Source organism: Natrix helvetica, assembly GCF_964273705.1.
Source record: "Natrix helvetica genome assembly, chromosome: 2".
Taxonomy (NCBI): Eukaryota; Metazoa; Chordata; class Lepidosauria; order Squamata; family Natricidae; genus Natrix; species Natrix helvetica.
Genome location: NC_138552.1, coordinates 273,724,615 through 273,742,150, shown reverse-complemented (window position 1 = coordinate 273,742,150; position 17,536 = coordinate 273,724,615). Strand labels below are relative to the sequence as shown.

The 17,536-nt window shown below is 44.5% G+C and overlaps 2 protein-coding genes and 1 long non-coding RNA gene across 10 annotated transcripts in view; 2 read left to right on the top strand and 1 right to left on the bottom strand.

Moving 5' to 3' along the window:
- LOC309386719 (claudin-4-like) overlaps positions 1-15,462 on the top strand; it is a 34,264-nt gene extending 18,802 nt beyond the window's left edge. For 2 of the 7 annotated variants that reach the window (XM_081942431.1, XM_081942427.1), the window contains one exon: positions 13,938-15,462. In XM_081942431.1, the coding sequence (XP_081798557.1) occupies positions 13,949-14,599 (651 nt within the window). In that variant the 5' untranslated portion in view covers positions 13,938-13,948 and the 3' untranslated portion in view covers positions 14,600-15,462. Of the gene's footprint in view, positions 1-9,356; positions 9,447-12,908; positions 13,010-13,937 lie in introns of those variants that run through there. The other 5 variants (XM_081942428.1, XM_081942433.1, XM_081942430.1 and 2 more) reach the window with 4 other exon arrangements.
- LOC309386720 (claudin-4-like) lies at positions 3,435-5,783 on the top strand. Its single transcript, XM_081942434.1, has one exon. The coding sequence runs from the start codon at positions 3,518-3,520 to the stop codon at positions 4,145-4,147; it is 630 nt and encodes a 209-aa protein (XP_081798560.1). The 5' UTR covers positions 3,435-3,517; the 3' UTR covers positions 4,148-5,783.
- A 26-nt stretch (positions 15,463-15,488) lies between the features above and the next one.
- LOC309386721 overlaps positions 15,489-17,536 on the bottom strand; it is a 346,606-nt gene continuing 344,558 nt past the window's right edge. For both annotated transcript variants that reach the window (XR_014174476.1, XR_014174477.1), the window contains exons 2-3: positions 15,903-17,071; positions 15,489-15,857 (exon numbers count right to left, since the gene is read on the bottom strand). This is a non-coding gene — a long non-coding RNA (uncharacterized lncRNA). The remainder of the gene's footprint in view (positions 15,858-15,902; positions 17,072-17,536) is intronic.

Genomic DNA, 17,536 nt, shown 5'->3' with positions numbered 1-17,536 from the left:
TATTCGTTCGCTTCGAGAAAACACTCGAAACGAATCATGAAAGCCTCCCATTCGTCGTTCGTCGGGTCGAATGGAGCGGGGGGAGTGTGCATCGCCATCTTCTCTTCGTTTGAATTTTCCGTGCTGCTGTGTCCTGAGATGGCTGCCGGAATTTCTGCCGAATTCCTGGGCTGGATCGAATCCTGAGATTCTGAAGTAGCTTTCTTCGTCCTATCTGTCTCTCGATCCCACCTTAGTCGCCAATGTTAGATTCGGGCAACGAGAGAACAGACCGCGGACACGTAGTGACTTATCAGCTCTTTATTAGTAGTAGTAGTGATCCAGCTTGTTCTGTGGCCGGAGGGTTCCCCTTTTATAGGGATCGGGTACGCCTCTCGACCAATCAGAACGATACCTGTTTCCCGCCGTAGTGGCGGACCAGAGAGGAGACTTGCTGCGATATATGCTAATATCTAACATGGGCTGACTTTACAAAACATGCTAAAATTGCACACAGAAAAAGTTAATGCCATGTTGCAGGAATTCAGCCACTAGTCTTTACCTAAGTATGTTGTGTGAACTTTTTCCTGCATTGGTGAGCACATTTGTGAGCAATGCTCTGGGTTACAGCTACTACCCAACCATTTTTATTTTCCTAGAGGTATTAGAAATAAACACATTATTAGACACCAGCAAATTTCCCTAAACACTGAAGTCTCATTTAATTGCAATTAAATAATAAGCTATATTTTGCTTTTTTAAACTAGAGGGCAGCAAGTCTGGCAGTAGATTTTGTTTGTGGGCATCTTGTCAGGTAATCTTGGTTTAAACTTACTTTCACCCCATTAGTTTGATAACACAAAAGGGCTTGGTATATCACTTCTTGCTCTTTTGGCTAAAATCAAAGATTTGTAGAAAGAAAGATTGGAAAAGACCAAGAAGTTCATCCCTGATTGCAGGAGAAGACTGGAAGCTGAGGATCAAAATACAAGTTACGTCTGAGAAGAAACTTCTGCTGATTTCCTGATGTTATAACTCATCAACAATATTAAATACAGCCTCAAAATCTGACTGGGAAACCAATCTTGGTGTATGGGATAATCAATATCTGCCTTCCAAGCACCTCCAACCCTGTGCCACTTATTTACTTTACCTAAGTTTATTCCTAAGCTATTATTTTTTCCCATGGAATACCATAATTCTACACTCTACAAATTTCCCACTATTGTAGCAATTACTTTGGCTCTAAAATAATCCGAAGTTATTCCTGGCCCAAAGAAATGCAGCTCCTGATAGCCCCATAATTATGTAAACAATATTATCCAATTTTAAAATGACTGGGTCTTTCAGCAAAAGGGGCAGATTCCTTTTTATTACCACATAGAAGCAAACTGGTCTCTTTAAAGCACTTATTTGGATAACACAGAGGTGTCTGCAAGGTGGAATAAAAAAAAACTCAAGAGGGTGATTGTGACAATGCTATCGAAGCCCTACTTGTTTGATTTGTGTCTTACAAATGACATACAGCGTGTAAAAAAAGCAGAGGGCTTGGCAGATGGCTATATCATAGGATCCTATTGGTTTAGTCTCCACACTCTTCCCCCCAACATAAAATACCCGAAGCACATGTGGACAAAAGAACAGCAATGTTATATCAGCTCGATCAGTTCTTGCTGAAATTTTCCATGCATGCTGTTGAGAAATCTGTTCCTTTCACCTTGTTTGTACTATTCACAAGTAATGATACTATGCCTATGTTCCTTTTGTGAAATCTGCTTGGAAACATAGAATAACAGAGTTGGAAGGGACCTTGGAGGTCTTCTAGTCCAACCCCCCCCTCAAGCAGGAAACCCTATACCATTTCAGATAAATTGTTGTCCAATCTCTTCTTAAAAACCTCCAGTGACTCTTGCACTGCACCAAAGTTGGAGTTAATTCCCACAAAAGATTCTTACAAAGACTCTGACTATCACCCTGAACATACCATATTCATGAGAGAAGAGATGTTGTGGTGCATTGAAACCTGCCTGTAGTTTCTTCCCCTCAATTTCCATAAGACTTGGGATGTTGCAACCTTTGCTGCTCAACCAGTTTAGTGCTCTCAGGGGTGTAGCCCAGCTGCCTGTGGTCATCACATCCTCTGAGGGTGAGGTGATCATCTATGATGCCCTCATAGCAATTGGACTAGAAGCAGGGCCTGGAGCGGGACAGTCCTATCTGAATTGCAAAGGAGGGTGTGGGAAAGGAAGAATGCTTCCATGCAGAACAGCATTATACTGGGTGGGGACTGGAGAGTATTTCTCTACTTCGAGAGTTCTAAAGGCAAACACCAGGGTGACAGATGCTAGGCACTAATTAAGGAGAACTGAGTAACCTCTGGACCATAAAGATCATGAAGCGTCACTGAGTCAGTGCCACCCATTCCAATCTACCTCAAAAAGTTATTGTGGGGAAATTTATTTGTGAATAGCCTTGTGCTCCTAGAGAAAGGCAAGCAAATCCTCCTCCTGGCTACAGTTTGTGATAGCGTGATCTGTAGCAGAAGCACTATTTGCAAAGAGAACTGATATTGATGACGACTATGTAAACATAAAGGTTCCCCTCGCACATACGTGCTAGTTGTTCCTGACTCTAGGGAATGGTGCTCATCTCCATTTCTAAGCCAAAGAGCCAATGCTGTCCAAACACATCTCCAGGGTCATGTGGCTGGCATGACTAAATGTCGAAGGCACACGGAACGCTGTTACCTTCCCACCAAAGGTGGTCCCTATTTTTCTACTTGCATTTTTACATGCTTTCGAACTGCTAGGTTGGCAGAAACAGGGACAAGTAACAGAAGCTCACTCCGTTACACAGCACTAGGGATTCAAACCGCCGAACTGCCGACCTTTCTGATCAACAAGATGTCTTAGTCACTGAGCCACCATGTCCCCTGATGACTACTAGGTTAGGATAATTGGCTGGAATCTCTTTAGGCAGAGGTAATGGACCCTTCAATGTCATCAAGACTTCCTTCTGTACCTCCTGAAGCCTCTGAATGATTACCGATGGAAGTAGGACATTGAGATAGAAGGAACGTTGGGTCAAAATTGCTGAGCAATTTCTATGCTCTTAGTAAGAATGAAACATGTACATCAGCCTGCAAAGATTTCAGCAAAGAACGAGGTGGGGAAACCTTCTGTTCTGACCCTTTGCTTCTTATCTCATGCTGTATCTTCCTTTTGGGGCTGGGATTTATTGGTGAGTCAGGCTTAGAGGAACCTGCTTCTGCCAGGATAACAACCCCTCTTTGAAGAAGAGGAGAGCAGGAGGAGGAGAAGGAATCCTGGGGAACAGGTTTGAGCTTCCCTGTCTGTTCAGACTGGATGGCTTCTGTAAAACTCCACCCATCACCGCAGCCTATAAGTTCCCCAAATTTGTCACCCGCATTTCAGTATTATTGCACCGTCTCTTGTTGTAGTTTTCCAGTTTGGGGGTTTTTAAATACATTTTTTGCTTCCTTGGCTGTAGCTGCTTCAAGAAGCAGGAGGAGAACGCCATGGCTTCCATGGGAATGCAAGTCTTGGGAATTGCCTTGTCGGTGATCGGCTGGTTAGGTAGCATCCTCTGTTGTGGGTTGCCGATGTGGAGGGTGACAGCCTTTATAGGCAACAACATTGTGGTGGCCCAAATTATTTGGGAGGGCCTATGGATGAACTGCGTAGTCCAGAGCACGGGTCAGATGCAATGCAAGGTCTACGAGTCTATGTTGGCACTGGCGCAGGACATGCAAGCTGCTCGGGCTCTGGTAGTCATTGCCATTGTACTGGCCGTCACTGCCATCTTCTTCTCCATCATTGGAGGAAAGTGCACCAACTGCGTGGAAGAGGAAGCTACCAAAGCCAAGGTGATGATCTTCTCTGGAGTCATCTTCATCATCTCCAGCATCATGCTTCTGATTCCACTCTGCTGGACGGCAAACAACATCATACGAGACTTCTACAACCCCATGATCCCAGAGAGCCAAAAGCGGGACTTGGGGACTTCTCTCTACATTGGCTGGGCCTCCTGTGGCCTGCTGCTCATCGGAGGAGCGCTACTGTGTTGCAACTGCCCCCCCAGACATGAGAAACCCTATTCGACAAAATACACAGCATCTCAAGCAGTGCCAACCAGCAACTATGTCTAAGCCATTCTTCCTCCCTCATCGGTCTTGGGGACTTTGCACCATGGAGGAGGCAATTAGGGACTAAGTGGACCAGTGTGAGGAGGGACCGTCCTTTTCCATCCTTTGGACTCGGCGTAGCAGCAGGAAGCCTGGCATATTTCATCCAGATTTGGAAAGCAGGGATTCATTTCTTGCATTCACCTGTTTGAACAAATATCTCTCAAGGACCAGACTCTGACAGATGCTCCTAACCAAACTGTACTGAAAACTGGCTTCTGTGAGATTAATGGAAGACTAGTCACTTTCAAACTCACCAGGATCTTAGCTAGCTCAGCAACAGCAACAACAGCGAAGCTTGAAGTGGGGTGGATGCTTGCTGGACTTCCAGACACCTTTGACATTTGTCTAGAAGCATTTGATGGTGGATATAGACCTGGTGTGTAATAGTGGCAAGAACAGTCACTGCTGGGGGTGGAGAGCAAGGGTATAAGCCCCCTCTAATTGCTGGCTGTTTCTTTGTATTTGGAAATCTGGGTAGCAAAGAGTGTCCATCAAGTTTGGTTTTTGGCTCTCTTTCCATAACTGTGTGTTCCATTATTTGCAATCACTCTTGTAGGTATTTTGATACCCTCTAAAAACGGGAAGCTCTCTGAGAAGCCCCCCCCCCCTTCACTTACCTTCCTTAAATTGCTACAAACTCTTTAAAAGGATGCAATGATTAAGCAGAACTATATCTAGGTTTGCAGGTTGTGGAGGTCTAGGAGGAGGAAGCTCAAACTGTGGGAAAATTAATTTCTGGGCTGTCAGACAATGAGTTGAGAAAGGAGAAGTAGTTTATTTGAGATCTTCAGAGATATGATAGGAAGTTTGAATTCTGCAATATAGGGAAGAGATTGAATACCAGCAATGTGCCTTTTTAATGTCTTGCATGGATTAATTTAAACCCAGAGTTAAACCAGTTTTGAATGCTTGAAAACAGGTGTAAATCTAATCTGAGGAAGGGATAATCTTAGAAAAAGACACTTTGAGACTAGCTACCGAGATGGCATTTCTGTTCATTTATAAAGTACTGTCTAAATTCTGTTGAGACTGAACCAAGTGTCTCCAATGCCAATTGGCAATTTGGGAATGATGGACTAGTGTTAAATAGGACCAAGTATATTTAAAAAGATATATTTCCACCTTTCTTCCATTCAGGGCTGGATTTGAAGCAGACTCTTTGGAAGATTATCCTCAGCTAATTTTGAATACCAGGGTGCTTGTGAAATAAAGGAAAATGTCTCTGGGCATAGGCAGAAGTCAGGTTTTATTATCGTTCTTATTGTTTAATGGAATGTCAGACCATCACTTAGAATGAATTGCTCTCCAGAATAAGATTTTGTCAAGTTTTCCAGCCCAGAGGTGTTACACACTTGTTCCTCCCTTGCAGAGATGCTGAAGAAAGAAAGAAAAGTCAATTCTTACATTAGAAGTGGGTTTTTTCATATTTTATGTGTGAGATTTTATTGTTTATCAATTGCTTTGAGTGTGTGTAAAAGCAGTATATAAATATTTTAATTATAAGCACAAAAAACAAACAAACCCCTTGGCGTTTTTCATGTGTGCCTCGCTTATCTTTCTTTGAATTCAATACAGTGCAGTGCACTTTTATTTTACACTTGTTCTTTGTTATCATTTCGGGACAGTTTCCTATGCATTTGGTTAGTGAAATTATCAGATGCTTGATTCATGTGGCTGAAACATCGGGCTGTTAATTATGCATTGGAGGAGGAGGGGAAATCATCTGTCCTGTCAGCTGATTAATTTTTTTTTACTGCTGCCCATCACTGATTCCTGATTTGAAATGAATTTCTGCTGGGTGGTAAATTGCCTGAATGCTATGTAAAAAAAACAAAACCCCAAACTAGTCATGTTGCTTAAAGCTGTTTGTTGGATCAGAGAAAAAGACTATTGGGCCAGTCAGATAGCATAGTTATAGTTCCAAATAGCATTCCAAAAAATTGGGACCCAAATTCTTAGGCCCATTCCCAATAGTGAAAGTAATTAATCCAGTGACAGTTCATCTTAATCTCCCCAGAATTCTAGGGACAATACATCCTGTGTTTCATTGTAGCCTATTAAAACCAGCCCTAGGATCTAGGTTAAGGCCTCAGACCCATGTCCTCCTATAGTAGTGCAAGGGGAAACCTATTATGAAGTGAGAAAGTTTCTAGAGTCTAGAATCTAGACTCCAGTTTGTATTACAATTACAATACTTAGCTCACTGGAAAGGGTACTCTTTGTCAGAAGGCACGTGGGTAAAAAGCTGGAATGTGAAGGCAGATAGACTAATTAAACAATTGCATGACAAATGCCCTGATAAATCAAAGCCCCCCTGCCCCCCCCCCATGGGGTGGGGGATAACACAACACAGAAACTCCAAAGCAGATCAACACTTTCCAACGAGAACTCTCCACCATCCATAATTTAGAACTGACTTCCTAAACAACCAGATGATCTTTTTTGATATCTTGGTTAATTGCCACTGATAACCTCATCCTCTCATTGGTCTTTTGATGATTTGTCTTTATAAAACTAGAAAAGCAGGGTAACCAAAATTTGGACTCCAAAATTGATTTGGAGCAACAAGCTATCATCTAGTGGTATGTCCAGATGTTTGTAAAGCAGATCTGATGGCCACTATTTCTAGTAGAAATGAAATCCACACACAATTTATGCGTGATGTACAATAACCATCGGCAGCTGTCCAGCTGGAAATTTGTCAATCACTTTTTTACAGTTTACAGGTTTCTAACATGCTATCTGTCCATCTACAATTAAGATAATAATTGTACACCTTAGATCAGTTTGCACAACATTCTAGATGATCTAAAACAGGAAAAGTAATTTGTTATTAAATAAGGTATGGGGCAACTCTTCATTACTTTAGTGTGTTATATAAACCACTCCACCAAATTAAAACATAAAATGCATCATGGGTTGAAATGTATCATGCTATATTGTCAATAGTGTTTTATTAACTTGCGTGAGATGTATTATCTGGCTAATTAACTCAGAGGGACTTACCGGTACTTCCAGATAAATATGTCTAGACTAGACTTTTAGTTTTGGGGTGATTCACATTACATACTTGTTTAACCCAACCAGTCAAAAATGGAAACCATGGGTGTCCAACATTTTGGCTTGCCTGGGCCATATTGAATGAAGAGAAATTGTCCTGGATTGCATATAAATATATACAATATAGTTTTATAATATAAAATCACATAATAATGTTAAAAGTTTACAATTTTGTGAGGCCATGTTACTAGCAGTCGAGGGTCACATGTGGCCCATGGGCCATGGGTTGGGGATAGTCTACCTGTTGTAGACTATCTTTGCACGGTATACAAAGCTTGCTTATTATCCTTGATGAATTTTAAGCTTTCTTAGTATACGTGATGGGTTAGCAAGTTGTACGAACCCAGCCTCCTTGGCTAGTTTATACCAGAATTAATTAAGCATATTGTGAAAACACAGTCATTGTTTTGTACAAAACTCCAAATGCTAATCGGTATACTGTACCGGTATAGGAAGAGGTGAGTCATCATATTCTGAAGTAATGGCTACAGCAGAGGGAGCAGCTGTTTGAACTTTGCAAACCAAGGAGAATAATTAATTGACTTGTTTAAAATACTTTTGCATGCCATGGCACATACCTCTAGGCAGCATACTATTTTAAAAATATATTTAGATACCAAAACAAAATAGTAAAATAGTAAAAAACAATAAAGAATAGCAAAGCATATAAGATGATACAATACTGTATATTTGGGACAGTTCCCAACATTCTGAGGGAAAAGCTGGTTGGGTGTTCTCAAAATCTTATAGTCTTTGCCACTGGTGAGATTCAAATAATTTAACAACCGGTTCTCTGCCCTATGATCAGCTGGGTAGGTGTGGCTCAGTGGTCATGTGACTGGGTGGGCATGGCCAACTCAATGTCACTCACATCAATGGGCGCTTTATCTTAGCTGTTACAATGTAATAAAGGTTAATCAGAGAAGCAATTTCTGTAATCAGGGTAATAAAGATTAGGCTAGAAACAACACCAGAATGTTTCCTTCCTGCTTTCCTTACAGGATTAGCCCTGTAAAGTGGGAAAAAAACAAAGGAGATTTCTTCTAACAACTGGTTCTCCAAATTGCTTAGAAAGTTAACAACCGGTTCTGCCGAATTGGTGTGAACTGGCTGAATCCTACCACTGCAGAGGGGGTATGCTGTCGGTTTGCACCGGTTCAGGCAACTGGTAGTGATGGCGGTGCGAGGCTCCGCCCACCCACCCAGAAATCATCAGAAGGTCCTGCGCATGCCCAGACGCGCACTCCCACTACCAAACTGGTTGTGAAGAAAATAGGATACCATTACTGCACCACTGGTCTTAGCGCATATAGATGGTTCTAGTCCAGTGACATTGGTATATACAACACAGGTCCACACTCCAAAGTGTGCTTGAACACAGAGAAAAAACCCACAAAATTGAGCCCCCAAATGAAGTGTGAGGCCAGTCTTTTCACCCCAGTAATGGAGGTGGAGGGCTGGGATGAGGAGAGCTTACCTGCCCCGGGATCAGGGGTGGGTTCCTGCCAGTTCTAACCTCTTCTATAGAAGAAATTCCACAAATCTACAGTGCTGTTTAGAACCGGTTCCAGCTCCCTCCCCCACCGCCCGTCCGCACATCATCAAGATGAAGATCAAGATGAAAAGTGAGAGGAGGAATTCTGGGAGTTGAAATCCACAAATCTTAAAGCTGTCAAGTTTGAACACCCATGGGGTTTTTTTCATAAAGGGTTAGGGGTTCAAGGGTCTTGTAACTTGACAGCTTTAAGATTTGCGTGCTTCAAATGCCAGTTTCTGAGCCAACATTTTGGTTGCTAAGCAAAAGCGTTGTTAAATGAGTTTCACCACATTTTACAAGTTGGCCATGCCCACTCAGTCACATGACTGCCAAGCCACTCCCATCCAGTCACATGGCTGGCAAGCCACTCCCACCCTGTCACATGGCTGGCAAGCCACTCCCACAAAGCAGGCCACCCCTACAGAAGAGGTTCTAAAAATTTATGAAACCCATTACTGCCCGGGATTGTCTTCAAAATGCACAGCAGAGAAATCTGCAGCTCAGATTCTAAATGGGGAACAAAGTAGGCAGGGTGGGTGATTATTATTATTATTATTTTCATTCTGGCTGCAGGAGCTTCACAACATTGAAGGTGTGTTGGATAAGAAAACATCTCCATCACAGTATGGAGGCGCTGGAAAGGGAGACATAGCAGCTGTGCAGGTGGGGCTACTGGAAAAACAGGCTTCTGATTTCCTGGTCAGTGTTTATACAGCATCACGGAGCTAAACACTAAACAGGAAGCAAATTAACTGGCTTTGTTGCGTCATTCCACCACCCCCTCAGCATCCCGAAATGTTGCATTGAATTAAATTTAATGGAAGATCCTCTAGAGGTAGTTAAGTTCTACCCGGTTCTGCACTTTCTGCACTGAGACTTGTTTTGCAGTAAAAGACAGAAGCTGTCCAATGGTTTAGCAAACTATTGAATGGGGGTTATGTAAATTGCCTACTTGGCCTCCAGCCCTATTACCCCCTGTAGATACTTTGCTCTGCACCCACAAGGTCCTCTGGTTACCTGTGATTTGTTATTTTATTATTTTATATGTCACTTTATTCCATATTTTTATTATGTGGTGTTCTGACCCAGCTCCCAAACACAACAACCCCCCTGTAGTTAAATCAATGATTCCTCTATTAGGAGCGCCAGCAGCCCCCGCAAAAAGTCTCTCTCTCTCTCTCTCTCTTTTTCACAGCAGGCTAACAAATCTGTCCGGCAGGAAGATGAATACTTTTCGGCCAAACCTATTCATCTGTGTCCCCTGCCTTTTATCCCCAGAGCTAGGGTGGGGCTTTGCTAGCAGCGGGGGCTCTTCCTTCCCAAGGATCGGCCCATAGATTTCCATTGCTCTCCTCTCTTTGTTGTGGCCTGCCAGCGGCCAGTGAAGCTGGCAGCAGATTCAGACAGTGAGGAGATTGGGGAGGAACATGGGCCAGTCCTGGAGTCTGGGGAAGGCTGTGATGATAGCTCTGTGTCGGAGGCAGAGACGGGGTCAGAACCGTATGCCAGTTATCAGCTGCCTTCAGAGGCAGACATCAGTGAGGCAGACAAACAACTGGAGCCTGTTCCCAGTGTGCACATGCGCAGAATTGCCAGACAAAGGGAACAGCTAAAGAACAGGAGTCGACTTGGGAGCAAGGCCACAGGTGGACGATGAATGGCCCCTCCCAGAGGAAATAAAAGAGGAGCGAAAGGGGAGTGTGATTCTCTGAGGCTCCTTGCCAAGTTTGCAGTTACCGGCCTGGCAGCTCTTTACGCCAGATAAGGTCTGTGACTGTAAATCCTCCCTTGAAACACTTTGCTGGATGTGAATGAGCAGAATTCACAGTAAATTAATAAAAGGGATTTTTTTTTGGAACCAGGAGCTTGCTTCATGCTCTTGGGAAGCCTCGGTCAGAACAGCCATGCGCGCATCCAGCTGAACCCAACTGTTCCTCCTCTTCCTCATCATCCATCTCCAGACCTGAGATCTTTTTTTTAATAACAAGTTTTATTGGTTTTTACAATTTTTTTCAGGGAAAAAGGGTTAAAAAGGGTATAGAAAATTTTGACAGCTACATCGTGCGGGGGAAAGCAGCCCCCCCAAGTCTTGCAACTTTTCAATAAAGAGGAAAATAGAAAAACATCAATATTTGAATAGATATTAGCAGTTTTGAATTTAACACTAAGTCATCAATATATTTCAATCATTTTTTTGTATCACTTCCGTAAAGGTACATTATAACAACAATTGCAATAATGTTTCAAATCACTTTTGTGACCTCAGTCTTCTGGTTGTTGCATCCTCCCGCCCCGTCTACTGGCAGAGCCTCAGCCCCTCCCTCCTTCATCTCTTGTGTAACATCCCCCATTTCATCTAGAAGAGCATTATGTTTTTTAGTGAAAGCCTCCGCCTCCACAACTGTGTTAATTCTAATTCTGCTGCCCTCCCAGAAAATCAACATGCCTTCTGGTAATAACCACCTAAACCAGACCCCTTTATTATATATTTTTTTTGCTAAAGAGGAATATTTCTTCCTTTATCTCTTACTTTCTTTGGAATCTGTTTAAGAATGGTTATTTCTTTATCTTTATATTTTAGTGGTCCCCCCCTTTGAGTTTGTAGAACCTCATCTCTGTGGTCTTTCTGAGAAATTTAACATGAACTTCCCTTGGGACATTGTGTGTTCTTGCCAGTGGTGGGTTCCTGCCGGATCGCACCGGATCGCGCGCTCCCTTTCGGCGCTGAACCCGGAAGTACGTTCTGGCCCCGCCCCTGGTGACGGGACGACGCTTGCCTGCGCTCCACCAGCTCAGCTGGGACCAGAGACGTTTCTCTGCTCAGCAATGTCTTCAGTAGAGCGGTGGCAGCCTGGCAGGCTGAGCCTGCGTCCCTTTCAGGCGCTCCGCTCCACTGAGGAAACGTCTCCGGTCCCAGCCAAGCTGATGGAGTGCAGGCAAGCGTCGTCCCGTCGCCAGGGGTGGGGCCAGAACGTACTTCCAGGTTCAGCGCCGAAAGGGAGCGCGCGATCCGGTGCGATCCGGCAGGAACCCACCACTGGTTCTTGCATATGCTGAGTTAATCCTATAGATCAGGTCAATATCCCACCAGAGTTGTTGTTTATCTCTATTGATGTATTCTGCTAATATTGTGGTCATAATCTCCTTAAGATCTTCGTTCTCAATTTCTGGCAAATTTTGAAACCTAAGGAAAAAAGACATCCTTTCAAATTCCATTTTTATCATGTGGTTTTCAAATTCTACGCTCCCCCTTTGGATTGTCCTAACCGCCTGAGATCTGATGACTCTCCATCTGTTGGGAGTGTGTGCCTCCATCTGAGGGCTGACGGATGACCCAGGCTGCACCCCTCTCTCTATCTCTGACAGCTCCATTCCCTCTTCCCCCTCAGAGCTTTTAGGTTGCCTTGATACTGACCCTGACTCTGACGCCTCCTCCTCTGGTTGCTGAATGGGCTGGCGGCCGACAGGCCACAACACGTGGGCATCAGTACTGTAAAGAATGGCTTCCTAGGCAACTAGATTCCTTAGTGATTGCTTTTGAAGGGGGCAGGAAGGTAGATGTGAGTCCAGCATTTTATTCTGCCCCATTTGCTGCTCTTACCCCACCGCCAAAGATGAATCCGCCCCTCCATTTTCTCAGTAAGAGCGAGACTTTAGGGAGAGGTTGAGTAAGATTAGATGGATTGATAGAGTGGGCAAAAAAAAAGTAGACACTGCCAGGATGTCTGCAGGAGATGTTTAAAAATGTCAGGATGTCAAGTTGCCAAATTTGGAGGGAGGGGAGGAGGGAACCACCGGAGAGAAGGAGGCAAGGGAAAATTGAAGTGAGTAGGTGTAGATTCTATTGAACAGAGTGGAATAGAGCAGGGGTCTCCAACCTTGGCAACTTTAAGACTTGTGGACTTCAACTCCAATTTGGCTGGGGAATTCTGGGAGTTGAAGTCCACAAGTCTTAAAGTTGCCAAGGTTGGAGACCCTTGGAATAGAGTCTATTGGCAGCCCTTCTCTATTAGTGAAGTCTGGAAAGCATAGCTAAATGGGAGGGAGAAGGAATCAGAAGGTGATTGGAATGGCTTGTCTGTGTTGAGAGTGTGTATGAGAGGATTTTCTTTTTCTTTCTTTCAGGTTTTTCTTGAAAGAGAAGAATGAGTAACTGGAGTGAGTTAATCTTGCCTGCTGGGAGCATAAGGCACGAGAAAGGCCTGGGGAAATTTCTGAATGAGCAAGTAAAGCTTGTGTGCTAGACTGGGTTGGGCGGGGGGGTTGGGGGTTGGTTCCATGGCCGTGGGTTTGCTTTGTGGCTTTGCTACCACTCTGCACCATAACCAACTGTAGGAACAAGGGATTGTGTTTTGTTTTTCCAGGGATTTTTTTTTTTTGCAAAACGATGCAGCTGTTTTGTCTAAAAGTTTATAATCCCATTCATAGCAGCCCAGCAGCCCCAAAAGATAGGGGAAAAACCCAAGTTCCAATAAGGTAAAGGTGATAGTTGTTTCCGATTCTAAGGGGCTGTGCTCATCTCCGTTTCAAAGCCGAAGAGCCAGTGTTGTCCGAAGATGTCTCCGTGGTCATGTGGCCGGCATGACTAAATGCCCAAGGCGCATGGAACACTGTTACCTTCCCACCAAAGTGTTCCTTATTTTTTACTTGTATTTTTAATGTGCTTTCGAATTGCTAGGTTGGCAGAAGCTGGGACAAGTAATGTGAGCTTACTCTGTTTCTTGTCCCAGTGGTGCTAGGGGATTCGAACCCTTGAACAACCAACCTTTCTAATCGACAAGCTCAGAGTCTTAGCCACTGAGCCACCGTGTCCCTTTCCAAGTTCCGATATCCCCTAACAATTATGTTGTAGAACTGACTAAGCATCAATCAATATGGACCACAATTGATAGGGCTTTCAATTAGGATAGGTAGAGGAAAAAGGATGCCACATTAGAAGACTCTATAGTGGGAGAACCGGACTTCCGTTCAGCAGAGGGAAAAGGATGCCACACTAGGAGGAGACTCTATGGTGGGGGAACAAGACTTCCAGTCAGCTCCAGAATTGAATGGGAGGCTCCCGATTAGGACCTCTTTGAGTGTTTAAGGTTGCTGACCCCTGATCTACCTAATTGGTGCTGCTTTCATCCTAATCAATCAGGGTTCTGTTTCCAGCAGGTGGGAGCATGATGGCAACCCTGGCACTGCAGCTGGCTGGGCTGGCACTGTCTATCTTGGGCTGGCTGGGCTCTATTTTGGCCTGTGCCCTGCCCATGTGGAAGGTGACGGCTTTCATCGGATCCAACATCATTGTGGCACAGGTCTTCTGGGAGGGGCTGTGGATGAACTGTGTTTACGAAAGCACTGGCCAGATGCAATGTAAGGTCTATGACTCCCTACTTGACCTACCAGCAGACCTACAAACCAGCCGCGCCTTGGTGGTGGTCTCCATCGCCATGTCTTTCCTGGCTCTCCTGATTGCCATCTCTGGAGCAAGGTGCACCCGCTTTGTAGAAGACCCAAAGACCAAGGCTAAAGTTTTGATGATAGCTGGTGCGGTGTTCATCCTAGCTGGAATGGCGCTCCTCTTTCCTGTCTCCTGGTCAGCAAGGAACATTATCAGCAACTTCTATAACCCACTCGTTCCTGAGGCCCTGAAGAGAGAACTGGGTATCTCACTTTACATAGGTTGGGCAGCTAGTGCTTTCCTGATCCTTGGTGGAGGCACCTTCTGTTGCTTCGTTCCTCCAAAGGAGGACAATAAATCCTATCCAATGAGACACTGGACAGGAAGACACCCTTCCGCCAGCAGCTATGCCCGCAAAGATTATGTATGACCCTTCTTGGAAAAGCTACCACTCCTCCTCCCTTACTCCAAGCCTTGAGAAAGAAGGATTGGCTGGCAAAAAGGACTCATCCGATGCAATGATGTCACATAATATAAATCTTGCGATGCCAATCGCCTGTCAGGCCTGTCTACACAGAGCGCACATTGACATGACGTGTGACACCAAGAGAAAGTTCACCCCAGCTGTTTGTAACATTTTTATTTGACAAAGAAGTATTATTTCGTGGTACGTGACAGTTTCCTCAAAGGAGTGCTGTGGTTTGATGATATGCCAAGAATTGTAGCAGAAAGATGAATTAACTCAGGCTTTGGCAACATTTTTTTTGGGTCCAGTAGACGTAAATTGTTGGGGGCTGAGTGGCATACAAATTGGATAGATATGGATAGATAATAGATAGATGAGAGATGATAAGAGATAGATAAAGCTGCCACGGTGGATGTGAGTACTCATCAGATGCCTTTTTCTTAACACCTCAACATTTCTTCCTGTATTTTTGTCTGTGTATGTGAACTCATTTCTTTGTTTTCCAAGAATATTACAGCATCTTTCTAAGACAGAGAGATATTTTGGAGAAGGGGAAGTTAGAACCTGATTTTGCAGCTTCCAGTGTAGGCTCTATTGCAGTGGTTCTCAACCTGTGGGTCGGGACCCCTTTGGGGGTCGAACGACCGTTTCACAAGGGTCGCCTAAGACCATCGGAAAACACATATTTTCGATGGTCTTAGGAACCGAGACACCAATTTTATGGTTGGGGGTCACCATAACATGAGGAACTGTATTAAAGGGTCGCGGCATTGGGAAGATTGAGAACCACTGCTCTATTGGGTGGGCTGGGCTGCTGGGGGTTCACGGGGGTTTAGGAAGACCTCAAGCTAAGATTCTGTGCAGTTTGGAGAACCCCCAAATCCCATTCCTGGCAGGCCACGCCCACCCCACCCCTGCCAGGAGTCCCCACGTGGCCCATTTTGGGTGCAAATAAGTGCAGGGCGCACCCGGAGGCTTGGGGAGGGCGAAAAGCGGGCCTACCCGAAGTTTGGGAAGGCCTCTGGAGCCTGGGGAGGCCATTTCACCCTCCCAGCGGCTCGAGGAAAGCCTCCAGAGGACTTTTCAGCAGCCTGTGGCCAGCCGCCAACCTCTTTTGAGAGCCAGTATGCAAAGAGGCAGTGCAAGCGAGTGGTGACCGGATAGGCAGGGTGAGCAACCATGACAGGGGTACCAGTCGGCCATCGTTACTGGTTATTTATTTCTTTAGATTTCTAAACCGCCCCCTCTCCCAAAAAGGGACTCGAACTGGGCAAAATGTCTGCCACCGGTTCAGCCTCTGAAGCCCATCCCCTGGGATGAGGATTCTGCTTGATGCCAAGCAATTCCTCTCTGGCTTGGCCTTTTTAAAGTAAGAGCTGTTCTGAGCCCTTCAGGTATGTTGCTCTCCATACAAATTAGGGCCTTTCCCCACTGCTGAAGCTTCCAATCTGAGTCAGCAGAAACCTACACCATCATAACATTCGCTGGCTTAATGTGGATCCACCTTCTGCATCCAAAGCCAACTGATGCCAAGTCAAGGTTGTCTTTGACTTATAACCACAACTGAGCCCAAAATTTCAGTTGTTAAATGAATCATTTGTTAAGTGAGTTTTGCCTTGTTTTACGACCTTTCTTGCTACAGTTGTTGAGTGAATCACTGCAGTTGATGTTAGTAACCTGGTTGTTAAGTGAATCTGGCCTCCCCATTGATTTTGTTTGTCAGAAGATTGCAGAAGGTGATCATGTGATCTTGGGACACAGCGATGGTCATAAATATGAACCAGTTGCCAAGCATCTGAATTTTGATCATATGATCATGGAGATGCTGGAAAGGGCATTAACTGTGAAAAACAGTCATAAGTCACTTTTTTCAGCGCTGTTGTAACTTTGAATGCTCACTAAACGAACTGTTGTAAGTCAAGGACTACCTCTAGTAAGGTCCCTATTGATCATGAGTACAGAATATTAACGAATGGGATTGGTTCTTTCCTTTGACTTTCCTCCCTTCCCCTCTCACCAAACATCTGGAATAAAGTCCACCAGCCATTCTCCTTAATGTGAGATGGGAAAGAGACTTGAGGACAGAGGGAGTTTGATGGATGACAAAATTGGGGGATTTAGTTCTCAGTCAAAAAATGTTCCTAGTTTTGCACAAATGTTTTGCACAAGTGAGGTCAAAATCAAGCTAACAGCTGAAAGGAGGCTGTGTGCATTTTGAAGTTGGAAGGGGCAGACAGACAGCTATTCTGCTTGGTCACACAGTGACGCCTCATCTCTTTGTTCAGTTGTTGGTTGGTTGTTCAGTTGTTAGTTGGGCTTTCTTTGAAGAAGCACTCAGCCAGCTCCTAACCCCTTCTAACAGATGTGATGTTGGAGAGACATTTTTAGAACTGGCAACCATCTCCCAATAGATGATCTAGGACAGGGGTGTCCAAACTTGGGAACTTTAAGACTTGTGGACTTCAACTCCCAGAATTCCCCAGCCAGGCTGGCTGGGGAATTCTGGGAGTTGAAGTCCACAAGTCTTAAAGTTCCCAAGTTTGGACACCCCTGCCCTAAACCAGCCAATGTCCAACCTAACCCAACCAATGTCCAACCTTGGCAGCTTCAAGATTTGTGGACTTCAATTCCCAGAATTCTCCAACCAGTCATGTTGGCTGGGGAATTCTGGGAGTTGAAGTCCACAAGTCTTAAAGTTCCCAAGTTTGGACACCCCTGATCTAGGATCTTCAAAATCGGCACCCCAAAGGGTGCAAAATTGAGAACCTCATTTGAAATAACTGGAATGACTCACTGTCCAAATTGGGGTAAAAAAGCACCAAAGACGTGAAGGGAAGGGCCATGCCCACAGCAGTCTAAAATGGCTGATCCCACCTCTTAGGGGGTCACATGATTGTAACA

Coding starts and splice junctions, on each gene's coding strand:
- LOC309386720 (XM_081942434.1), top strand. CDS start 3,518: ATGGCTTCCATGGGAATGCAAGTCTTGGGAATTGCCTTGTCGGTGATC.